General features: G+C 46.6%; 1 protein-coding gene across 3 annotated transcripts; it reads right to left on the bottom strand.

Moving 5' to 3' along the window:
• Nucleotides 1–154: 154 nt before the first annotated feature.
• VWCE (von Willebrand factor C and EGF domains) lies at nt 155–21477 on the bottom strand. Of its 3 annotated transcripts, none has more exons than XM_081883618.1 (20): nt 21136–21477; nt 19463–19557; nt 16968–17057; nt 14165–14293; nt 13856–13972; nt 13610–13726; nt 12787–12915; nt 11644–12110; nt 11455–11548; nt 10584–10666; nt 10152–10239; nt 8190–8275; nt 7355–7472; nt 7043–7128; nt 6061–6157; nt 4808–4890; nt 3378–3468; nt 2864–2946; nt 1777–1882; nt 155–1213 (listed from the first exon to the last, which is right to left on the bottom strand). In XM_081883618.1, exons 1-20 carry the CDS (start codon nt 21243–21245, stop codon nt 453–455), a joined length of 3030 nt encoding a protein of 1009 aa, XP_081739744.1. In that variant the 5' UTR covers nt 21246–21477; the 3' UTR covers nt 155–452. The 3 variants fall into 3 exon arrangements, with proteins under 3 accessions (XP_081739744.1, XP_081739745.1, XP_081739746.1); XM_081883619.1 differs by having other exon boundaries at nt 6061–6153; nt 7063–7128; XM_081883620.1 differs by lacking the exon at nt 12787–12915.
• Between the last annotated feature and the right edge of the window lie 4261 nt (nt 21478–25738).

Below are 25738 nucleotides of genomic sequence, written 5' to 3'. Positions count from 1 at the left end.
AAGCAAGGGATTCCTTCCCTTGCTGGCAGCAGGCCAGTACTGCAACACAGCAGAAGAGGTGAAATTAGAAAATGTCCTTGGTCCTACCATATATATATATTTGTCTTCTGAAGGGGCAGAAGGCTGTGCTGGAATCTTTACACTGATATTGCAAAAAAAGGGGAGGGTGATTATCCCATGTTGCTCCACAGCCAAGGAGACATTGGTTAGGTAAGAGCACAAACAGGCCTTGTCATCTCAACAGTAGCTAGGGCTGAATAACTACCCCTGCTAATTAGACCTGCTCTCAAGAAAAGAGAACGTAGATCCTGCCAATGGTAAGTAGCAGCAGGGCCACCTCACACCACTAGTGGCAACCTTTTTTTTTTTTTGGTAGATCCTCTTCTACACCTATGAGGTTAAAAGTGGTTGTGTTCCTCATGTTCAAAAACAGGCCTGGTCTTTCCTTCAAGCTAGGGAGCAGTGCCACGGAGGTTATTCTCACCACCAGTGGGCAATGCAAGGCTGCTCCCCCACGTTTGCTGGTCCATGGGTGAACCTGTTGTGTGGGGGGGTCTGCCATCTTGAAGTTCCCGAGGAGAGTCTGGACTGCGGCTGGATGAAGGGGAAAGTGTTTCTGTTGGAGGTGACAGAGGAAGGCTCTGGGTATCTGAAGGCTGAAAGGAGGTGGTGGTGGACTCTGTGAGGTTAGCTACCGTTAGCGGAGTGGAGGCAGGAACTGCATTGGAGGGTGCAGGGGTCCCAGCAGTCCTTGTGATGAGGAAAAGGAGCCGAGGATGAGTCAACAGAGAGCCAAGAGAGCTTGGCCTGGTGGGAGAAGGCCTGAGGTTCCCTGGCCTATTTGCAAGTGGCAAAGGAGACCCTGATCTTATCTGAGGAGTCACAGATTGGCCTAGTTGAAAAGAAGGGGGTTTGGCACTTGGTGGCCAATTGAAACGCAGCTTGATGAGACCTCCTGGTCTGGTATGATGGAGATCAACATTCTCTGGTGCCGTTGGCCTCGTTGGGACAATCTCCCAAGCACTTGCATTACTTGCTGCAAGATGAACATCAGGACCAAGCGAAGCAGGTGTGGGAATGGGAGTGCAGAGGCTGCAGTTCCTCTCAGACATTGGGTCCATGGAACGCCTCTGGAAGGTTTGCAAGCCTGCCTTTGATTCTCCATCTTCCAAGTGAGAATTGGCTAGGCTCTTCTCCAGCGAAGCCACATCATCTGTTGTGGAAACAACCACAGACTAGGCTGAGCACTGCTTGCCCTGAATCATTCCAGTAAACTCTCAACTTTTGGCCTAGGTTACTGACCACAAATTCTGAACTACAAGGGCCATAGGTACACATAAACACAAATGCACATTCTGCACCACACCATGAGATGCAAACACACACACACACACTATGGTGGCAAATTTCTGAGCTTTCTTGATTCTGAGAGAACCTGGGAACAACTAACACTCTGCTTCCTTTGGAAGCACATTGCAATAAACTTGACAGCTTTGAGACAATTTACATGATTAAAAATTTGGGGTTGGTGGGAATTAATTTAAGAGACAGCCAGGAATTAGGAGAATTAGCTCCTCAGCCTCCCTCACTTCCTCCACCAGAGGTGAACTAGGCTTTATTCCACCCGGGTCAAAGGCCCAGTTTGCCACCACCCCCACATGCATTCTTTCCAAATGTGAAAGAATTTTCTCTGCTGTGAGATTTGACAATGCTGAATTTATATCACAACACAAAATCACATGGCAGACCCAATGTAGGTACGATGAGCACCCCTACCTGGAACTTCATTACCATGGCAGTCGGGGCAGCAATGTGTAGGGGGGCCAAAGGGCTCCGCACAGGTGCCTGGACAGGGCCTCTTCTCACAACTCACCTCTCCAAGCTGAGGGACACAAAGCAACAGAGGAGAGGTTGAACTGGTTCAGACAAAAACTGGAAATCATGGCTTCTTCTTGTTTATTTATTGAAAGGGGTTTTAACCCACTCAACGCCAAAACCTTCTCCCAGAGCAGCTTACAGATCACTATAAACAATACAAACCCTGCCCACAGGCTTACAATCTAAAAAGACACACCACAAAAAAGTGGATTGGGCTGAAGGAGGAGATGCACACACTCAAGCACAACTTTTTTCTGATGACCAGCTGAGTTGGAAAAGCTCAAAGGGAGGAGTCAAAACTTGCTGGTCTCTCAGCTGCTCAAGCATCCTTTCGTTTCCCTCCTCTGCTGGAGGCTGATGTAACAGCTTCAGCCATGTGACAGTGGATGATGAATCAGGCATCTTAGCAATCGGCACATCAGTGAGTTGCAGTGAGCCTTTGTTTGCGTGGTTCCCTCCCCTTTCACATATCAGAGGAAGGCTTTAAACTAACCACAGTTCCCTGTGACATCATAACTTGGATAACTGTTATGTTGATTAAACAATGGTTACTGAAAATATGTTAGGATCAGCTTCTGGTTTAAACAAATCACAGTTCCAAGCTCAGGTGTCACAAGAAACTGTGGTTAGTTTAAAACGGTAAGTGGATGCTTCTGGCAAAGGAATGAGGAGGAGACAGGAAGAAAAGAAAGAAAAAACCTTTTCCCCAAGAAGGTAAAAGAATACTTTCAAGCTTTGGGGTTCTAGATAAAGAATATTCATTTATTCTTTTTCTTGGTTGCTGTCTTGCTAAAGGCCATCTGATCTCCTTAATGGAGCCCAGCAGTTCAACACCCCCAAACTTTATTCCCAGGCCTGCTAATAATAATAGCACTAATAGAGAACAATGGGAAGAGCAAGAGAACAGTGTGGGAGTGGAAGTGTAACTCTTTTGAACTGCAAACCATCCCAGGCTCCCCCCTCCCCCAAGAGCCTCACAACTCACCTGACAAGTACAATGAATGCAGGGTTCACCTTCTGGTACAAAGACGTGTCCATTCACCACTTTCCTCCCTTTGTAATTGCAGTCTACAAAAGGAGAATAGCACAACAGATATAATTTTAGCCATAGAGACATTGCACCTAGTCTGATTAGAGAGACAAGAAACCAGACATATTAGAATGTTGGTATTCACACACATAAGTAGGACAGTTACTTCCTCTAGCACTAAACCGCGACTATCACAAAAATCTGGAATGTTCTAGCTACTTAATGCTGCACAGTTGCAATGTACAGTACAAGTTAACTTATATAAATGAATTCCCATGCAATTTAGAAGGCAATGGGACAACAAACCATCAGCTATTGATCTGAATACTATAAAACCATTCTAATGACTGATATATCATTTTCAGTTTTAGTAGGGATTCTATATTGCACAACTAGCCCTCATTTTAAAAAAACAAACAAACAATTTTTAAATTATTATCTGGAAAAGCCCTAAGATCATAATGCTTACCATGACAAACTGGACAGCACTCTCCTTCTGGGTGGAAAGGATATGTACAAAAGACAACACAGTCCACAGGGGAACATGCCACAGAGCCTAGCTATAAGAAAACACACACACACACACACACACACACACACACAGAGAGAGAGAGAGAGAGAGAGAGAGAGAGAGAGAGAGAGAGAGAGAGAGATCCTGCATTAAATGGCAGAGAAATATAGAGAGCTTTGCCTTTCATTTCAAACCTCCCAGCCAATCTGTTTCAGGATACAGAGCATATTATATAACCCTTGGCACTTATTATTACTTGTTTATCTGGTCCTTTTACAGATCAATTCAACTTCTTGGCTGTGGCAGCCAGCAGCGTAGCTAGCTGCTCGGGTGCCCTGTGCGGCAATCACGTCCTGCAGCTGGGGGTGGGACGAACCCATGGGGGCAGGGCAAGTTGCGTGGAGCCTCTCCACCGCCTCCCCCTCAGCTGTAGGGTGGCTGAGGGAGAAGCAGTGGGCAGATGCAAGCTCCACGCTGCCGTTTCAGGCAGCGCCAAGCCTGCAGGCACTCTAGCTGCCACGCCCAGGAGAGATGCGTGGCTCAGGCACGCTGCAGGCCCTGGGTAAGTGCCGGCCCCCGTGGCGTGGCGCCCAGTGCCACCTGCATTTCATTGCATTTGTTGACTGAACTAAAAAGTTTCCTGAGCCCAATTTTTTAAAAAAAACTCATATTTTTGTCATTTTGTCACACACAGCCCCTCAGAAGTAAGCCCTACTCAGTTCAACTGGGGTTTATATTCCCAGATAAGCAGGCATAGGATTGCAGCCTAGGGTTGCATACACACTATAACTTTCAAAGCACATTTGAAAAACGATTTCCTTCAGAGAATTCTGTTAAATTTCCCAGCAATTCATAACGAACGACAGCGCCCTTAATTCTTTGAGATAATGTGTTTCAATTACGCTTTAGAGGAATACAGTGTATACACAGCCTAATTTTCTGGGGAAGCTGCCTTATACAATTCCAGATAAGACTTTAGCCTTCTTTGGGCTTTACATTTACAGTTAAGTAAACCTGTGTGCAAAGGCAGTGCAGGTGAGAGCATTACCTCCACCTCTCCTGTTGCCATCTCACTTGCCTGCTGACTTGTGGAAGGTGACAGTCTGAAGCAGTGAGCCTTTTGCATTTTAGAGCGCTGATGCCTTGAAGAGGGCTGCTGTTTGTTGCTGTATTTTTGCTTGCTCTGTCGCAGGCACGGGAACACTGTGGCCTTGTTATTGAACTGCAGCTCTCATCAGCCCCAGCTGGCATGGCCAGTGGTAAGGGGTGGTGGGAATTGTAGTCCAGTGACATTGGCAGGGTCACGGGTTTCCCAAGCTTGCTCTGTAGGACCTGTTACTAGGACCGAACACTCCTTATAGGCTGGGAGTGGAAAACAGAGAACTTACCAAACAAATGCAGCTTAGGCAGGGGTCCAAGACAGAGGGGAATGTCTCATTGTTGTAAAAGACCCTTCCTGCATAGGTGCAGCCTTCAGTCAAGAAAAAAGAAAAAGATGCTTAGTTTGTCAACTTGGGTCACGTCAACAACCTGCTTTTATCTCATTCTTTTATCTTGTGAACTGCCCTGGGATCTTTTGACAACGGGTGGTATATAAATCTAATAAATAAAATAAAAAATATAATAGGGCAATGTGGGTCATGACACTTAACAATCACTCTTTTTCAGCCAAGGCCCCATCTACACTATACATTTAAAACACCATTATTCAGCTTTTAACAGAAAGAATCCTGGGAGCTGTAGTTTGTTAAGAGGGTTGAGAGTTATTGGGATTGAACCACTTTGGAAAGTGTGGATCTGTGAAGGGAATAGGGTGGGGGGGAGGTGGGGGGTGTTTCCTAACAACTCCCAGCACCCTTAACAAACTACATTTCCTAGGATTCTTGACATAAAGCCATGCATTTTTAAAGTGGGGTGGTGATGCTTTAAATGCATGGTGTGGATAGGGCCTTACATATGCAAACAGCAACAAACAGCAGCAGTCTTCTTCTTCATTCATCATTCATTCATTCATCATCATCTTCTTCAGACATTAGATTTATGGTTAGGTAAACACATGAGGGTCAGTGGGGACAAGAACACAATCTTTGCATTCCCATTCCCAGCCAAATCATGGAAGTCAATTCATGGAGCATAGTACGCTTGTGGGCTTCCCACAGGTATCCAGTTAGCCACTGTGAGAACAGGATGCTGGATTAAATGGGTCTTTGGCCTCATCCAGCAAAACTTGTCTTTTGTTCTTTCTTTGGTGACTTGCCATACATTTAATATCCCTGGGAAATTAGGGTTCCAAAACAAGCAAGGAGCCTTCAGATACAACCCCACCCCCTTGCTCCAGATTGTTGCCCTGCTGTTTTCAGTTCTTTCTCTATATGAAAACATTTGGGGTCAAATGAACATGCACTGTAAGAAGCATTATATATGACAAGATATTTGTCACAGACTGTACTTCTTGCATTTTGACCCCACTGTTTTGCAGTTGCTATCTGTACTGATGTGTATTCTGCAATTAGAATAAGCAACGTAATATAAGGAAAAGCAGGCAAGTTAGCAACAACAGCAAAAGTTGTTTTCTGGCTGTGGATTCTGGTGTTCTGATTTCCCTGAGAAGGGAGCAGCTGTCTGAGAAGATGGAATTTACCTGCTGAACAATCTGGACAGCACTGCCCAGGGATCCGGATTGGGTGAGGACATGTCTCCAAACACTCTGTCCTCTTACAGCTCACTGAGCCATCTGCCTGCAACAGAAAAGAACTTCACAGAAACCCACAGCACAAACAGCTGGACTGTTGCAGGCAGATAGATCGATATCACCCCACAAGAGACTTGAATTTCCTAGAGGTATCTGTCTTCGAAGCAGGACATATTTTCTGTCCCTGTGTCAGTTTTCATAAAAGGTTCCAGAATTGTTCAACTGCTTTACATTTGACACCTGAAAGCCCATGGTATGTAAGCAATAATTTTACAGTTTCATCCTACAAAGGTTGTTTATAATCCTAGAATTCAATGCCTGAAGTCCCATTAACACTCAATAGACTAACTGCTCTGACATCACTTTGGCTAATTATATGGTAATCACAGAAGCCAGGATAATACCTCTGCCTGCCTAGATCCACTCTGACATCACAGCAGGTCAGCAAGTAGCACTAGGGAAGATAGGGCAGGCAGAGAGATCACAGGTTGAGGCGATGGCAAGAAGGAAGGCACAGGATCACTGGTGAAGGTTAATTCATTTAAAACATTTCTCTGCCACTACTCCCCCCCTCCCAAAAAAGGGTCCACATGGCAGCTTATACAAGTCAGTGGGTTCAGTGACACTTATTGTCTAAGGACTGTGAACACACTTCAGGCCTCCTAAACAGTCAGGAGAGATCAATGCCTAAATTTCATATTTTTTGTGACATACAACAAGAACACAACTATACCCCTTAGGATCCCAGCATACACAGGCAAACAGAGACTGGGGTTAGAACTACAGTACATTGTTCCAAGTGTCAATTGGATTCTCCTAGTCCTGGCTCAGCTAAGGTGGGGGCAGCAGCAGCAGCAAAGGGCTACCATGGTTTTTGCAATAGGAGATTGGGAAGTTGAAACTGAATGAAGTAGAGCAGGTTATCATTCACCTGGCAGATGCATAACTCACAGGGATCACCCGGTGACCAGATCTGTCCAATTGGAAATTCAACTCCGTTGTCATCCACAAAGCAACCTGGCCAAGAAAAGGGGAACAATGGAAGGAAGCAGCTGTGAGCACAGGGTGGGGACCTTGGCGAGAGGAAAACAAGGTGTGTGTGATGGTGGGACAGTACAGCACAAAGATGCTTAGCTCTCCAGAAGCCGTGTACCATGGGCAAACCTATCTGATAGCCCATTGCCTACAATTATATACATCCTCATGCCACAACAACACGCCCCAGCCATTGAGATCTCCTTACCTGTCATGGGTGCAGCCTTTCGGCAGGTGAAGCAGCACTGCCCTGGGGCCAACAGCCAATCATCTCGGGGACAGTCCAGCGTGGGACAAGGAGTGAAGGAGCACTCAACCTCACCTTGCTGAGGAAGGACGTGAGGGCACATGTTACCCACAGTAATTACAAAGATAAAGATAGGAGGTTCACAAACTCTTCCTTACTGAAATTTGCAAAACAAGGGAATCGGGTCCTGCAACAAAGCCCACCGCCATCTTCTACTATGCCCCTGCAGACCTTTCTTATAGAGGGCCCAAGGGCCATCAGCAAGAGTATCCTTGCCTAGTGTTACTAAGGTTTGCAACAAAGGCAGTTTAAAATGACTCTTGTTATACTGAAAGCTACTCCAAGCCTTGGCCTGTGCTAAGCAATGGGCAACATAAAACATGCAAAGATCTTCGAGAAAGCCTGTAGCTTGGTAGCAGAGCATCTCCCTTGCATGCAGAAGGCCCCAGGTTCAATTCCTGCTGTCTCCAAGTAGGGCTAGGAAAAGGTCCTCCCTGAAACCCCGGAGAGCCGCTGTCAGTCAGAGCGGGCAGTATAGAGCTGGGTGGACCAAGGTTCGGACTCAGTATCAGGCAGATTCCCATGTTCCCAACTGAATTGACATGTAAAGTCAGTGCAGCGGGGGGAACGTTTTGTGTTCTGTCTAACAGGTAAGGAGATTTTACAAGGAGTCCAGAGACTGTGACTGAGAATCACCAGTACTCCAGAGAACAACAAACACACCTAATGGGGAGTGACATGGCTAGCAAATCCTCTCAGATCAGGAGCATGGAGGGAGGCCTAGGCCAACACCTACCCTGCACACACAGGTGGTACAGTCATCACCATCCAGGCTGAACTCAGCCCCCTCTGGGTATGTCTGGCCGCGGAAATGGCACTCAGCTACAAAGGAAGGCAAGGGTATGTCAGTGATTCTCTGGCAGATCTACTGGAAAAGAGCGTTAGTAAGGTTTCTCTTCAGCTGCAGTGCCCCATTTATGGAATGCTCCCTCTCAGTGAGGCTCTCCTGGTGCCGCATGAAATTACTTTTAGGAGCCAGGTAAAAAGGCCTTTCATTTGTTCATCTAGGACAGGCATAGGCAAACTCGGCCCTCCAGATGTTTTGGGACTACAACTCCCATCATCCCTGACCACTGGTCCTGTTAGCTAGGGATGATGGGAGTTGTAGTCCCAAAACATCTGGAGGGCCGAGTTTGCCTATGTCTGATCTAGGTCCTTTTTATATGCTCAACTTTTATGCTGGTGGTTTTGCTGTGTTAGCTGCTCTTCCACTTTGATGATGGTTGAGCACCAAGCTTAGATGTGTTGCTGCACTAATTATTATTTCTGCTGAGTTCCTGTGAACAGTCTTGGGAAGTTTTTAAAACAGAATGGCAGCATAAAAGTGTTTCAGAGAAGTAAGTCCTTTGCTGTCCCTCCTGGTCAGTAATCTTGAAGGGTAAGTTTTTGCTTCCTCAGGACGTGTGGCATTGCACAGGGAGAACCACAGAGTTGCAGGCTCCTCCATATCAAAGCTTCCTTGCACATAGAAAACTCAATGTCAGGGAGAAAGGCTCTTGCCTAATGCTCTCAAAGCTTGTCGCTTGCAGCTCTGTGAGAGGCAAGCTACAGTTTTCAGGATTCTCTGGGGAAAGCCATGTGCTTTAAATGTGATTTTCATCTTTGTCAATATATTGTGGCAGGGGGCTTGTATTTTCCCTGTTCATAAACTTTCGTTCAATAGAAACTCAAACTTCCGGGTAAAATGATAAGATAATCAGAAAGTATTCCCCCACCCCACCCCCGCTAATTGCTAGCACTCTCATTAATTGGACTTGTGTTATCTTGCCTGTATCAGGGTTTCAGTAATTGGGGGAAATTCCACAGCTGTGAAGTCACATGTACACCCTGGATTCCCGGTTCTAGAAAACTACAGCCTTAAATGACTTCCAGTTGGCTGGGAAGATTCAGGATAGTTACTAAGCAAAAGAGTATAAAGTTACCCCTATGTCTTGTAAGTTTTGCCTCAGCTTCCTGACTGACACCTATATTACATCTCTGCATAGGATCATGGATTCATTTTAGTAATGTATTAGACTAAGTTAGCTAGCTTTATTGTTTTTGTTTTGTGACTTCCCCAATGGGCCTTTATTTCTAGCAGTATTTTCCTTTCCTATTTCTCCCGCTTGGTAATGGGTTTCATACAATACTGCTATTTTGGTTATTATTACTAAAACCTCTTAATTTCAGCGTGCCTTGGATCTTCACATTCCCTGCTGAGTAATTTGGCTTATTTTGCCTGAGGCCCCCAAAAGCAGAGAATGGTACTTCAACTCTTGCTCATCGGGACATCTTGGAATATAGCCTAAGATTTCCTGGCTCGGGTTGGGTGGTTGGTTTTACCCTTGGATTTTAGTAATGTCCAAACCCCCAGAAAATGCTGGTCTGGCTTTTGGGCAAGACTTTCTTGATAATCCCTGTGAGGGAGCATTCAGCAGTGCAACCCACTCCCTCAGCAGAGTGAAGCGCTGTTCCAAAGACAGCTTTACCCCAGAATAATAACATTTTTCTCAATATGTGTTCCAAGCGCCTTACACGTAGGGTGGCCTGTTTGTCTAGGCCAGGCCTTTGGAAGAGTTGATCTCACACCATTTCTACTACCCTTCGTTCGGCCTAGGAAACCACACCTTTCTCTGTGGAGAGGAGAGTGCCCAGGGTGCCCCTCAGGCCCTGTCTGCTTTGTGAGTGAGCATCAAGTAGGATGTTGCAAGCTATCTACCTGGCTGGCAGGGACAGCAGTCGGTCTGAAGAGAACTGGGGCATGGAGTGGGTGCACATTCTGGAGAGATACAGGATACGTTGCCTCCCTGGAATCAAGAAGAGAGCCCTCAGCCAAGGTCACGGGTAAAATCAGTTGCAGATCACATGCCACACCCAGGAATCAGGTGGCTATTCCTCCCCTGGAGTAAAATAACTCAATGGCCCCCTCAGATAGCCCTACACAAAGCTTTCTGGGTCACTACACAACTGAGACATTCTCATATGCCATAGCAAGGGCAAGGACCATTACGCGAAGCTCAACACATGAAGGGCGGGTTAGCAATGGCAGCAAGCAAAGTGATGAATATGCCCATTTCAAAGCACAAAGGTGAGCTAACCTGAGGGACACACACACACCTTCCCTGGCACCTGCGGACTCTGTGATACTCACCAGGCAGACGCAGATTGTGCAGTTCTCCTCAGAAAGAGAAAAGACATCCCCCTCAGCTCTGGCGGTCCCATAATAGAAACAGCCTGCAGGAGACAGGAATGTGAAATTTCTCCTCAGAGGGGAGATGAGCATTCTGTGAGTCCCATCTTATCTTGCCATTCTAGATTAGGAAACACTAATTGGCTTACATATGTAGCCACTTTTAAAAGGATTTGGCTGAATGACACATAATCTCCAGTATTTCACAGATGAAAGTAAGGATAGGTTTGTAGCCCTCCTCTTTTATATTTTTGGGTATAAAAATCCCCATACCAAGGTCACATCCACACCATGCATTTAAAACACAATATTTCCTCCAGAAAAATCCAGGGAGCTGTAATTTACCCCTCACAGAGCTGCAATTTCTAGCACCCTTGTAGTTCCCAGGACTCTTCGGGGGATGCTTTAAATGTATGGTGTGGTTTTAACTCAATGTCCTTGTGTGTGTGTGTTCACATTTGTCTGGGAAAGGGGAAAAGGTGCATCCACTTTCCACTCTGAAATTTGCTTTGAGCCCCGTATGTGGGAAAAGCAACAAATAAGTAAGAATAGCTTCTAGAAAACCTGGGGAAAGGGATGAAAATTAAAATTTGGGCTAACAAAACTTTAACACGCCACTCCAAAGAGGCAATATTTGGACAAAATAAGAGATACCGCTGGTTTAAACCAGGGACGTCTTCCAGAAAACAGGGACTGTCCTTGGTAAAATCAGAGGGTTGAGGCATACAGTGGAATATATAATGACAAAGTCCCCAATTTAGGTGTAGGGAAGGCCCATGTGCCACAACCAGTCCCATCAATGCAGTCTTAATCTTGAGGGCGCTTCTCTCACCTGTGCAGCTAGGACAGCACTCCCCCTCCATTGGAGGAACTGGGTGGGAGCAGGCAACCTCACACATCACTGCTCCACACAGCACTTGCCCGCCCTACAAAAGGAAAAGACAGTCATTGTAAAGGTGGCTGCACATTTGACACAGGGGCAGGGCGGGAGAAAGCTAGGAACCCAGGACATACCACACACCTCACAGGAGCAGTTCAGGCACCCTGGCTCCACCCAGTGGCTGCCATTCTTATGAAAAGTCCCTCCACGCCAGCAGGCAGAAGGCAGGGCTGTGGAGGAAACCCCTGGAGCAGAAGGACTTGTGGGAAGGAGCGTCGTCATCTCCTCCCGTAGCAGCGATGGTGGCAGTGGGCTCTCCATCCTGGAGGGCCTGGCGGTCTTTAGCAAGATGGGTGCGCCAAGGGAGGGACTGGGTGGAGGGAATGAAGGGGTGGGAGAAGCTGCAGGAGGGAGTACAGGGAGAGTGGGGAGGAGACGGGGAGAAGGCGGGGTCCCGAGTGCCATGTGGGGAGCGGGTGCTCGGGATGGAGCAGAGCCCCTGGGGGGCACGGCAGGAGCCACTGAATCCGGAGAAAGGCGCAGGAGAGTTGGCGGGTGCTGGAGAGACTGCAAGATGGGAGACGGGGCCAGGCTGGTCTTCAGAAAACCTGGGTTGCAGGGAAAAGAGGGAGGGAGGGAGAAAAGCCAGGTTCAAAAATCCCCAGAAGATGCACATCAAAAATTAAAGGCATTTTCCAGCACACTTAGGAGCTCCCCACCTGAGCCACTCATATATTTATAGCTACTGTGGCAGGTACACACTCACCCTCACATCATTTGGCCACAGAAAAACAGGTACTGTAATAGTAATGGGCAAAGAGAGTTGAAGTCCATTTGAGAGTGAAGCTTTTTAACCACAGAAGAGTCATAAGTTTTGAATGTCCATCTCGGCCCTCATGCTTCTGTCTCCTCCCTGACATACCTCACATGTATTCCTAAGCATTTCCCAAGCAGCTGAATGCATATCCCTCATGGTCTCTTTCTAGACAACCCATTTATATCACAAGAAGTGCACAATTGTTGTTCCTGTGGTGCAAAGAATCATTTCTTTCTTCTAGGTAGCACTTTGGGTGTGCTTGTGGGCAGCTGCTTTCTCAGCAGTCCAAGGGTAATATTTTCTTTCTGGAAATGAGCAACTCAGTCTCCACTCCACCGCCTGAGCAGTGAGGGCAGTCCACATTGCAGCTGCTAGTGTCTATTGGACAGTGCCTGTGACATCACTCAACATAAACAACGCAACTCAACCCAGATGACGAAGGATGGAAAGATGGAAATGGTCTTTACCTTCACAGGACACTCTGTCCACACTGAGCCGGTAGCCTGGGCGACAGCTGCATATGAAACTCCCAAGCGTGTTGTGACAGGAGTGCTGGCAGGTTCGCTTCTCACTGAGTCGCCGGCATTCATTCACATCTGCACCAGATGCAGCACTTACTTCAGGGCTGGGTTGGGCTCAAGCTTGTGGCTCTACAAGCATTCCTGTTGCTTAGCCATACAAGGTCAGAAAAGGGATCGCACAGCAAGGGACCTGGTGCATTACCACACGGGCAAAGCTGGGCTCGGACCAGCCTTGAGGCCCCTTTGATGCAAAGTGTATTTGGCCAGAGGATTGCAAACACAGAGACACACACAGGGACACACAGCCTCCCTCCTCAGCTGATGGTTACTGCTCCCTCACATCACTCCCATGAAACTATCAATGTGATGACCAGGGAGGGGGCAACTTAGAGTCTCTTCGGGGCACTGGGAGTGGATGGGCAGATATAAAATAAACTAACAAACTAAATATTTTTTTAATCTGGAGGCAGCAGGAGGTTTTCTCTGGAAAAAGCCAGGCTGGGTTAGTGTATCTGGCAAAGGGAGGTAACCTACCTCTAGAACACAGGAAGCAGCCTTATATTTAATCAAACCATTCTTCCATCTAGTTCAGTATTGTCTAGACACCAATGGGTTGTGACTCTTCAGGGTTTCAGACAAGGATCTTTCTCAGTCTTATCTGGAGATGCTGGGTACTGAACTGGGATCTTCTGCATGCAAAGCAGATACTCTGCCAGTGAGCTACAGCCCTTCCTCTGCTAGGTTGTACAACAGAAGTAGGGACACCTACCCACACAGGAGTGCTGGTTGCCATGCAGGTAGAAGCCGGAATGACAGGAACATCGATAGCTGCCCATGCTGTTCTTGCAGTGGTGCTGACAGGGTGTTGCTAGGCACTCATCAGTATCTAGGAGCAAAATGGAGGATGCAAATGTTGATATCGTTTGCCCCACAAAAATAAACCGATCTTTGACATCTTCCCTAAAAATATTCCAGCTCCATCCCTCTCCCCTCCTATATTCCCAATCACACTCACCTTGACAGCTGTGTCTGTCAGCAGAGAGTTGCATTCCTGGGCCACATTCACATACAAAGCCACCTTCTGTGTTCACACAAAGTCCCTCACAGGAGGCACTCAGGCACTCATCAATGTCTACAGGGGGAAACATTCCCATGTGTCAATGAATGAAAAAGGCAGTTGCAATTCTGTGTGCAGCTTACTGTGGAAGAGCAATGACTGAGTAGCACTAAGAGCCCGCAGTCAGGAAGCTCCTTATCTCCCTAGGAGTAGGGGCTTCAGGCCCTGCTGGTTCCATGTAAGAAAGACACCTCTCTTCCAGCTCACCTGCACAGCGTACACCATTGGCTGTCTCAGTCATGGAAAACCCCAGCGGACACACCCGCGCCACCTCCTGACAACCTCCGTGATTGCAAGCAAGGTCACAGCCATACTCTCCACAGGCACCAGGAACATCTGAAAAGACAGAGAGGAGAAATTTCATGCCGGGGAATGGGACTCCCTCACTGAAAGAGGGTTAGAAAGCAAGAAGGAACCCTGACCATTAGGTAGGGGAGTGGGAGATGCAGGTAGGCAATTTCAGTGTTACATTTAGATAACTGTAGACTCTGGACTTAAACACTTGTTGTGTGCACAACAGATGACAACCTCAAGGTGTCCCCCTGCCCATTCTGCTAAGTGTGGCCCTGGATATCTGCCCCAAAGTCTATCTGTGAATGAACATCCAACTGACTTCATTGCAGGGGTCTCCCTACTGATAGCAGGGCTTGTTCTAAGGTGTAAGAGGGTCTTCTTGGCAGGCCATTACTGATTTATGTCATAGTGTGCAGCAGCAGCAGGCACTTCCCAAAATGACCTAGAGTTACACTATCTTGGAGGCATTGTGGGAAGTCAAAATGGCGGCTCCACACTGCCTGGGAAGAGGGACCTAGCAGGCTGGTAGGCCTTGTTGGGGCCCTGGGACCCTAGCAGCTGACCAAGGATGCTGGCGTTGGTGACTAGGAGCAAATTAACCAAAGGCCGCACTTTTGCAACAGAAGCAGAGATGAGCACAACCCCAGTTGCATGGGATTCTGTTTCAGGAAGAGCAGAATGTGAAAGAAGAGCAGGCAAGAAAAAAGGCAGGTGCCGTGGCAGGCTTAGGCTGCTGCACATCATAAAGCACATTCAATGCACTTTTCCCCACCCAAAGAATCCTGGGAACTAAGGTTTGTTAAGGCTGCAGAGAACTGTAGCTTTGTGATGGGTAAACTACCCTTCCCAGAATTTTTTGGGAGGAAACATGTGCTATGAAAACATGGTGTATAAGCAGCCTTAGAGAAGACACACATCAATCAGGAAGAACTTTATTGTCTCTTGCCAGAGGAAATAGGATGCCAACAAGAAATTTATGACTTTACCAAGCAACAACTCTTGCCAACGGCTATATAATCACAGGCAAATAACAGGCAAAGGTGCCCTAAAAGAAGTGGAAGAGGGCAAGCAAGGGAGGACCAGGCAGGGCATCACTGAAGGTACAGTGAGAAGGGCACAAGCCAGATACTTTGAGGGGGATGCCTCTTACAGGGAAAGGGTCAGAGGCCCTTGCAGGGTTCAGAAAACCCACAATGGCTGTCCAGATTGCTGGAGGAGGATTGCTTGCCCCAGAAGCTCCAGAATCCAGTATGAGCAAGGAGGCAGCACCGTTGATAGGTTTGTTGTTATTGGGGGTGGGGGTGGAATAAAGCACTGCTTGACCAATAAGCCACTGCCTTCTACTACAGCATTCAAAAAACATAAGAACATCATAAACTTTGCATGGCCATTGTTGCAAAACCTACGATTACATAAACTGAAAATCATCCAGAATGTTACAACATGTTTTCAAAACCTTGTTTTGATTAAGTGTTGCTCTTAATATAGGTAATATAGTAATAACATGAACTGATTTCCCTTAAAAGCAACCAACTCTAAAGATACATTTGAAGGATATTTCACTAAGCCTTCGCAGCAAAAGTCTTGTTTTATATGCCCAGAAAGGAAGTGCATTTTAGCAATTTGCTCGGTCCACTAAAATGTTTAAAGGCTGGAACTGGGCAAAGGAGAGGCAGAGCTTCTGCTGGTGTAGACCCACTGGCCTGAATAGAGCGAGGGCTGCTAGCCTTCTTTGGCCTGTGGGCTCATTTGCAATCCAGAGATACACACCACAACCATAATCATGCACACATTCACTTTCCTTGCTTTCCCCCTCAAATCAGATTGAGGGGCAATGATATTTTTGGAAGGTAAAATTGGATAGGCAAGATTTTATTTTGATTTTTCCCAAGCCCAATTTGGGGGGGGCACAGAATCCTTCCCTTCACAGATGTGACTCTTCAACATGCCCCCGCATTCCAATTAGGTTCTAATCAGCTGTGGGATAACTCATCTCATAATCAAAGTCTAATTAATGCATGAAGGTGCATAGAGTAAGCTGTCCTGCCAGGTTTAGCTATGTCACTTCCCTTATCTTGGGGGGAAATAGGTAATCAAGCCTAATGTTCCCATCTAGTCCACCTGAGAAGCTCAACATGGGAAGAGGCGTGAGCTGCTTGCTCCAGCTCAGCCACACAGTTCTCATTAGCCACTCTTGAATTCCTATACCAATAGGGACTTTCACCACTTTATGTAACTATGCTAAGTTTTACTACCTGTGCAACTTTTTTCTGAATGCTTTATGGGAAAGCACATGAATCTGACCTTGGAAGAGTTTGAAAGGAAAACCGTGTTTAACTTACAAAACAGGTGTATATTAAGAGAAATCAGCATCAAAGTGCTGATGAATTTTCATTGGAACTTCTAATGAAGTTCCAATGTTGTTCTTATTTTTACTATGCATTTTGTGGGTTTTACATTGTAATTTTATGTTGTGAATTGCCCTGAGATCTGTGGATGAAGGGCAGTATATAAATTTAATAAATAATAAATAATAATAAAACTTCTTTTTTAAAAAATTAATCGCAGGCTGATGTGGAAATAAGGAGAAATGAAGATGGGAAGAATGAGAAACAGAGAAACCAAAACTGACAGATTTGCACATTCCCAGCCAGCCCTCACAGGAGTCCACATAGCAAACTGAATAACTGGCATCATCCCACAAAGTTCTCCTTACCTTGGCATGTAATGCCCTGCCCTCCATCCCTGCAGGAACAGACATTGGGAGCAATGCAGAAGCCACTTCCACAGCCAAAGGAACAAAGCGCTGCGAGAAGGTCCAAGAAAGCACCAGTTAACAAAGACAAAAAATTAGGATCTTAATCCCGCCACCACTCTACCCCACCACAGTGCAGTAGAAGAGAACCACTCTCATGCCAAGCAGGAAGGAGCCCAGTTAAGAGATCTAGCAATAGATCAGAGCAGAATTACAGGTAAGGAAAGGGATTTTTTGGAAGAACTTTAAAGATAAATGGATGAGTTAGATGGGGAGGAGGCACTAAGATGCTTCCAGGCAAAGAAATAATAATTAATTCTCATTAAGCAGCCAGCACATTCTATTCTCCCTGCAAACAAATCAGGGTGAATGCTCCATAAACAATGTGAAAGCACCCTCATTTGATCATTAAAAAAAAACCACAATCTAATCAGCAGGTACTACAAATGTTTGCTGCCAAGAAATGGGATGTTAATGATGCTCTCTGTATCTAGAAGAAATATCATTAATAAAATCCTGTGTATATTTATGCAAAAAGAATTCCCACTGTATGCAATGGTATGGAAGTGAGGACAGGATTGAAGCATTCACTGCCCTTTTTAAAAATAAAACACCATCTTTTTATTCCATAGGCATTTCCAGGCTACCGCCATTTGCCAGTTTTAAACTAATGCAACTATCCTAGCTCCTTGCTTGCCACCTGTGGTTTTGCGAGCATACTGAAAATGCTCAGGTAGAGCCCACTGATTCCTTTACAGAACTACAACTCCCAGCCCATTCAGGAGTTGCCCAGTCTAGCTGCCTGTATTCATTGTTGCATGAAAATCCCAGCTGCCATTTGGGTGACTTCTATCAAACACCACCCCATCCCCTCACCCTGCAACAAAAAAAATGATCTCTTTTCCTTCCATGCTGTCTGCATGGGCATTGTGACATCAGCCTTGCTGCCTGCTCTGCAGGAGGTAAGAGAAGCCCCCACCCCCTCCTTCTAGGGCTGGACTTGGCAGCACTTGCCAACAGTGACATCTAACAAAAACGGTTAGTGAGTAGCATGTTCTCATCTCCAATTGCCAGATGCCAGAAATGAATGAGAGCAGCTGGTAGTAACCCGCTAAGGACCCAGCAGCTGGACCTTACGTGTCGTCATGCGAGCAAATAAGCAGCTAAGCCAGGGAGCACCACCGCTATGAGCAAATGCGGCAGGACGCCACATTGGCACAGCACTAGGGGCCAGCACTGCTAGACTAGGGAAATCAACCTTTGCAAGAAGGGGTGCTTCGACAGCATGTACACTAGAAACGTCTACTGTGTAGAGGTGTGCAGCACTGTGCATGATGCTATGTGACCGACCCTGCAGCAGATCTATAGGACAGACTTAATATTGGTTTTATACAACACCTTAACAGTGGTGGCCTCCCCTAAACAATCCTAGGAAGGCTATAACTTGGGTATAAGAGCATCTGCTTGGCCTGCAGAATGACCCCGTTTCAATTCTTGGCATCTCCAGCCAGGTAGGGCTGGAGAGACTCCTGTCTGAAATCTTGGTGGGCCATTGTCTGCTAGTGTAGGTAGACCATTAGTGTGATTTGGTATCAAGTGGCTTCCTATGTTCCTAGTTTGCTGAAGTGCTGGAAATTATGACTGAGCTGCCTTATCCCCCCCCCCCCCCACAGCCCACCTCAGTTCACAAAACTGCATGAGCAAATGGACTGCTGAAACTAATTAAAAAGCTGTACGCCTAGTATCTGATACTAAACTGACAACCTAAGAAGAGCCCTGCTGGTTCAGGGCCCATCTAGTCAGGCATGCTGTCCTCACAGTGGTCAACCAAGGTATTTGTGGGAAGCCCACAAAGAGAACCTGAGTGCAATGGTACTCTCCCCACCTGTGATTCCCAGCAGCTGGTACTCGGAAGCGTATTGCCTCCAAAAGAGCATAGCCATGCTTCCAGAACATAGCCATCGAGGCTAGTAAGTCCTATCCTCCATGAATTTGTCGAATTCCTTTCTAAACACCACCAAGGGCACACTCCTATTCGTGCCACAATTTCTACGCAAGGAGTCAAAAGTATTCTTTTTTTTGCCCGGCCACTTTCCTTGGAACACCCCCCCCCCCCGCTGTTTACCGCTGCATTGAAACAAATGTCAATCAGATTTCCCATGGATTCAGATGTAAACAGTAGGTTTTTCCAGGGAAACAGCAGGATGGGGGGGGAGGCACTTTCAAACCTGTGCCTAGAAATTGTGGCACAAACAGGAGTATGGGTGAGCCCTAATTTGGTGGCCATCATCATCACATTTTGTGGGAGCAAATTCCATTGTTTAATTGTACACTGTGTGAAGAAGCCATTTGCTTTGCCTCGCCTTGAATCTTCCAATATTCAGATTCTTCAGTTCACTAATGAGATTTAGCAACAATGCAGAGCTGATGTCTTCCAAAGAACTCCAGGTACTTACGCATGGTGCACTGTCCGCTGCCTGGAGATGGTATCCACCCAGGGCAGCATCCGCTTCCAAAACCAGAGAGGCAAACATGTGGTCCGATGCGACGTCTAGGAATAGGAAAGAGACGGACTGAGACATTTCCAGGAGTGAAAAGTAACTCTCCAAGCTGCACTGTTTTGAGGACGGAGACACATGCCTCCTGCTTATGGAGGGCTAAGATTAGCAGTATGCTCAGGCTGCCAGTGGTCACATCCCAGAATCCTGGGAACTGTAGTTTTACCCCTCACAGAGCTACAGTTCCCAGGACCCTCAGCAACAAAGGTAGTTGTTTTTTTGAGGGAAGCAATGTGCTTTAAATATGTGGTGTTCAAAGGATTCCAGGCACTGTTGTGTTGTAGTTTACCCCTCACAGAGTTACAATACCCAGCAATGCTTAACAAACCACAGTGTCCAGAATAAGTACATGGGAAGAAAAGGAGTAGATGGAACAGTGGCACATAGGTCTCAGCCGCACTTCCTTTTGCGCAGGTCCACACTTTAAAGCTCTGTTTCTGAGCGGTTGTCTTTTGTCCGTGGAAGAACCAAATTGCCATTTGCTTAGATTCAGTTCTAAAATGTGGGCTTTCCCAGGGAAAGTGCCTGGACAAAACCACGAACATCACTCAGACTTGTGCCTAGACACAAAAGGAAGCCTGAATGAACCCATAGAGAGAAAGCTGTGCCCAGGATATGTGGAAACACAGGTACAGAAACCACTCTGAACGTAATGATAAACATATACACTATACAGTGGTAGCACATTCAAAGCACATCCTCCCCTCTCGAAGAATTCTGGGCACTGTAGTTTGGGGAGGGGTGCTGGACATAGTAACTCTGTGGAGGGTAAATTACAGTGCCCAGAATTCTTTGAGGGAAAGAATGTGCTTCTAATGTGCTTTAAAGGAACAGTGTGTATACAGCCTTCTGGGCTAAGACACACAATCACTCTGCACATGGTTGGGTACTTTCCACCCCCAGCACCTTTCTCTCATCTGTACTGATGCAGGTTGTCTCTCTAAATTGTTCCCCACAAGTACACATTCCAGTTTTGCCTGCCACTCTGGGTTTCCCAGGCATGCAAAGCTGCAACTGCTGAGAGGTGGTCAGTCAGTGATGGTGCACAGAATATATACCAGCCCACATTTGAAAGAAAAAGAAAAGACAAACTAGGACTTTGGGCACACCGTTGCCCTATCCATGCAGTCCCTCAGTCAGTCAGTCAGTCAGTCAGTCGACCTTTCATCCCAACTTCATTGGTTGTGCAAGCTGAACTTTGTTCAGAAGTAAATTCGTGGAATTATGCTTCTATTCAGGCACATCATGAATTTTATAGATGATGGGGGCAAAAGTATGAAGGGGCAGCAGATCAACTGCACTGCAGCCTTCAGAAGAGAACAAAAATAGGTAAGAAAGAGGTGATGGGCACCTCGAGGGAAGCAAAATACTCCTTCAGGCAGGAATCGCTGTCTCTCTACACATGATACAAACAAACAACCCCCTCTTGGGCCCAGATCAGGGGGGGTCTCCAGGTCCCGCAGCCAAGCTCCAGGAGGTAGCTGTGTGTGTTTTGGTGTGCGTATGTGTGTGTGTGTGGAGGTCTGGGACTTGGCTGCCCCTGTACAGAGATGGGTATGGGGGGTGGGTACCTCTCCACGGCGAAGTTGGCAAGTTTCCTCCTTCCTGTGTAGAGTCTCCCCTGCGCCCCTTGAAGGAACACAGAGACACAGGCAGCCTGGAAGAGCAGCTCCGCGAACATGACAGGCGTCTCTCTCCCAGTTCCTCAGAGATGCTCCCTTCAAGAGAGCTCTTTCCTTTTCCCCCCACAGGCCCCTTTCTACTACAGCATGGCAACTGCCTGGACTCTCCTCCCCAACCAAGGATGAGGCTGGGGGCTCCTTCTGGGCAGAGGGAGGGGAGCTGGGATCAATGATCTCAGGCTGGGGGCAGCATTGGGAGCAGACTCCTCCTCCCCACAGCCAGGCTCAGATTGCTCAGCTCCCCCCCCCCCAGCCCATGTGTACAGACTGGAAAAACTCTGTGTGCTGTGTGTGTGTGTATGCGTGCCTCCCCCCTCCTCTCAGGGGCAGGGGCACCTCAAGAGGAGATGAGGAGGGAGGATCCAGCATTCCTAAAACAGCAGCTCTGTTGTTTGACTGGGAAGAGGCTTACCCCCCCCCCTCTCACCACCACCATCACCCCCCTTGTAGGAGTCTCCTTTTCCACATCTGGCAAGGCTCAAGAATCGCCCACCCCTCCCCTCTCTCTCTGGGCTGCTTTCCCAACTGCACCAAAGAGGAGCTGAAGGAGATAAAGTGTTCCAAGCCAGATCCAAAGGCGGGCTGGGGATTTGGGGAGGGGGCAAGACAACGCCAGGCATGTGTGTCAAATGGCGAATGTCGGAGAGGTGCCACTTGTGATAAATTTGGGGGGGGAGGGAGCTGTCCCAGAAAGGAGGCGCTGCAAAGCAAAAGAATACAGGGCAAAAGGCCTTAGGTTCCAGTCACTTTGCATTTTCACTTGCGTCCTAAGACAAAACAGGTGTCTCAGAATTCGACCAAAATGTTACTATTTGCTATGTGCCCCCCCCCAACTTTGAGATTAGCTAGCAACACAAGTACATACCTGTGGATGCACACACACTTACACAACCCCCACTTATCTTCTCATCTAGGCTAAGTGGCGTAACTATCATCCACAATTTTGGAGTAGAGCTGATCAAAGCTGTTAAGATGGGCCCCATCGCAGATGATACATCTCAAAGCTATTATTGTGCTAACAGTAGCGGGCTTCCCTCAGCAGAGAGAACTGTCCAAAATTAGGCAGATTCTCACCAAGTGGTGGAAGTAAACAAGGGTGGGACTTGGGTCAACCCACATTCCAAATGCATGGAGCAGCGATCACTTAGTGTGGCAGGAGGCCTGGTCACAATATGGGTGTCTTTCATGGTGTTGACTCAGTAATTGCACAGCTGCCGCACAGAATCCAGACTTGTTGAACTATCGCATTTCCCCAAGCATTCTAATAACATCGTAGGGCAAGCATGATTTTCCTCCCTGCTGGCAGCTCACCTGTGATTTGCAAATGCCACGTGTTGCGTGATTGAACAAGTGTCCCTGGTAACACCGTGGCACTGCGGGTAATGAGCAACTCCATTTCCATCCATCATGGCCACGCAATTTTGTGGACTTGCAAACTTTTTATTTTTATGTTTCCTACATAGGCTGCGTACACATTACTGACTTAAAACACAGCAAGGTCCTTTTCTTTTCCACAAGTTGGATTGAAGCTGGTTTGCGGTAGGTGCGATGGGGACACACAAAAATGTAATTACGTAGAAAAGAAAGGAGAAAGAGCAGATTGTGGCTAATGTCTTTTGTACACTACTTCCCAAACCAATGGTGAGAGCACACTGGATGCAGAGTAAATGGGAATGTGTGCATAGCCATTATTAGAGTCCGAGGGCTCCTGTGCCAAAGAACTTACATAATCGTTTTATTTTTTCAAACAGTGGCAATGAGTAGTAACGTTGCTTGTCCCTTTCTCCAGCAATGCCCCATTAAGGGAAGGCTTCACTTTAAAGCAGTCTTCACCAATCTGATGCCTTACAGCTGGTCTAGGAAATAGGACAGGCCCATAGCTCAGGGGTAGAGCATCTGCTTTGCATGTAGAAGATCTCAGGTTCAATCCCAGCATCTCCAGGTAAGGCTCTCTGAAACCCAAGAGATCTGCAGTCAGTCCAAGTGGACAATACTAAGCTAGATGGACCAATGATCTGACTCTGTATAAAAAGGACTGAATCCTTCAAGTGGCGAGTGATTGCCTCCTTGTTTTTCTGAGTCGCACTTGCCCTTTAGACAGAGAAACAGCATCCCTTCCTTTATACTTTGACCACACTGGTCATCATGGATCCTGCCAAGTCACATTGTTCCTCCCAAAGGGAAACAAAGAGGGGGAAATCTCCTCTTCAAAAAGCTGCCACCGCTGCTTTACAATTGGGCTACATTTTGACTGAAAAGCAGCCCAGGCTGCACAGCTCTGTGATTATTTCTCCCCTCGCACACCAGCTTCAAGCACTTTTTGTACCTGGAGAGGCAGGTAACTTGGTTTCGAGAAGGAAATGAACAAACAATGATAGCAAGAAAACACACAAAGATCCCTGCTGGTTGAAGCCAAGGGTCTGCCTAGTCTCTTTCCAGCTGTGTCCTGCCAGAAGCTTCAGTGAAGCCTTCAAAGGAAGGCATGAAAGCAACAGCCCCTGCCACCCAGTTTTGTCCAAAGTGGCAGCTAGTATTCAGAGGTATACTGCCTCTTAATATGGAGGCTGTTTAGCTGTTATTGGATGCCACCTACAAGCCAAAAACTATTGCTATATTTGGTCCAGTTAGATAGGAGCAATACTCTGCAACTCCATACATAGAAAAAGGACATGTAAGGATTTTGCTGATGGGGAGCTAATCTATATATTCAATGGCGGGAGGGATGGGGAGAGAGACCCTCTCCTGCTGCTATATTACTTCAGAGTGCAGGTATGGGACCATGTGTATGACTGCTTCCCTACATTAAAGCAAACAGCCATCTTAATGTGTGTTGACTTGGTGGCAATTCTCCTCTAATATAAAAGTTTTTAGGCATTGGCATAGTGGTAGTACCATGGCCCCATTTCGCCAGGAGCAGTTCCCGCCCAACTCATACCATTTCAGAAGCATGAAAAATGAAGCACTGTAAGGAGAATCAAGAGGTATGCCTAGCTGTCTTGCTAATCTGAGAACCATGAACTTATTCACTTGTGAGCATGTTTGTGCACGTGAACAGAGATCTCGCAAACAGAATGTAGCCATCCTGGTTAAAGCTATGAGATGCTGTTAGTTTATTACAGGCCAAACCAAGAGAACTGCTGGGAATAGACCGTAATAGTCTTAACAACACTGAAGTTTCAGATCTCTTAATCATTCCTTCTGGGAGTGCAGCCAGGCTCTTTGTGAACGCTCTTACTATAAAACAACTTGGCCATTCGCTACACAGGAAGGTTTACAGCTCTGTTGTAAGGTTACACGGCCAGTATCTCTTATACAAGAAACGTTTCCAAACACCCTGCGCCAAGGGAAAACCTTTTGAAGGATACGCTGTTTTACGGGAAGCTTGCAACCTTTGGCACCAGTAGATTTAGCACCTCATCTTAGTAACAGAATTGTACAATGAAACATAAATAATGACGCTAAATGTCTGCCAGACTGTCAGCAATAGTGTCTTGGCATCTCTTTAGAAGGGATGGGAAACCAGAGGCCACAATCATCAAGTGCACAAGAATTTCTACAGGGCATGGCTTCCTGCTATCGCAGGTGATGGGAACTATTCCATTTATAGGCTGTGAGACATTTAAGAAACATGCTGCCCTCAGCTGGGCATTACAGGGAAGTGTACATCATTTCACCACCTGCAAATGTGAGACAACACACCCCTCCTCCAGTATACAGTACCCTAAGACAAGTGCACAGAATCCTTTGGTAGAGCTGCAAACCCACTAGACAGCAGGGTTCCCCCTGCTCTGTGCTTAGCTTTGTGTGTAGGGGAAAAATAATGAGGCGACTTTGGTCTTCAAGAGTGGCAGACAACAGAGCTGAAGCTGAGCAAGGCAGAGACCTGATAGCTAAGCAGATGGTAAAGACATTTGCCCCTGTGCATTTGCCTCTTCCCATGGTCATTTATATTTTAATTATTTGTATATTAATTGCAGTATTCCGTTTTCTGAAGATTGACTGCAGATGTCGACACCCCCCCAACCCACAAACAAACAAACAAACAAACCCTAACTCCTATTCCTTTTAGCAGTTGCCAAAGTGGAGAGAGCTCTCCTCTCATGTCTGAGAACTGGTGAAACAAAGTCTGGAATTTGGTGTTGCAGGAAAAATAAATGCAGAATTGTCGTTTATGGAGGCTTGATAAAATAAATTTGCCAGCACCAGGTGGCCCTCCAGACACCCAACTGCAGTTTAGACCTTATCAAATTCATAGGTGCTAATTCATTGAAAGCAGCTTTCTTGCTATACAGGAATAAAAATGTTACATTCAATTTATGTATACTAGAAACTTCTGTAATTTCCTCAGCTTAACCTTAATGTTAAACACTGTGTTTGGCAGCCATTTTTGTGTTGTATTTTGTTTTGTCTTTGTGTTATGTACCCTTAATACCACGAATCACAACAATTCATAGAAATTTTATCTAGCTCATTTTACCAAATTCTTTTTTGC

The sequence above is a fragment of the Podarcis melisellensis genome (genome assembly GCF_964234715.1).
Source record: "Podarcis melisellensis genome assembly, chromosome: 1".
Taxonomy (NCBI): domain Eukaryota; kingdom Metazoa; phylum Chordata; class Lepidosauria; order Squamata; family Lacertidae; genus Podarcis; species Podarcis melisellensis.
This window is presented reverse-complemented; position numbering and strand designations above follow the sequence as displayed.

What these genes read in the sequence shown, in the direction of transcription:
- VWCE (XM_081883618.1), bottom strand. Translation starts at nt 21,245, where the DNA reads ATGTTCGCGGAGCTGCTCTTCCAGGCTGCCTGTGTCTCTGTGTTCCTT. An exon ending in GGACAGAGTGTCCTGTGAAG is followed by an intron (nt 12,111 to 12,786) that starts GTAAAGACCATT and finishes CCTGCAACCCAG; the next exon opens with GTTTTCTGAAGACCAGCCTG. An exon ending in GTGAGTTATGCATCTGCCAG is followed by an intron (nt 6,158 to 7,042) that starts GTGAATGATAAC and finishes TTTCTGTTGCAG; the next exon opens with GCAGATGGCTCAGTGAGCTG.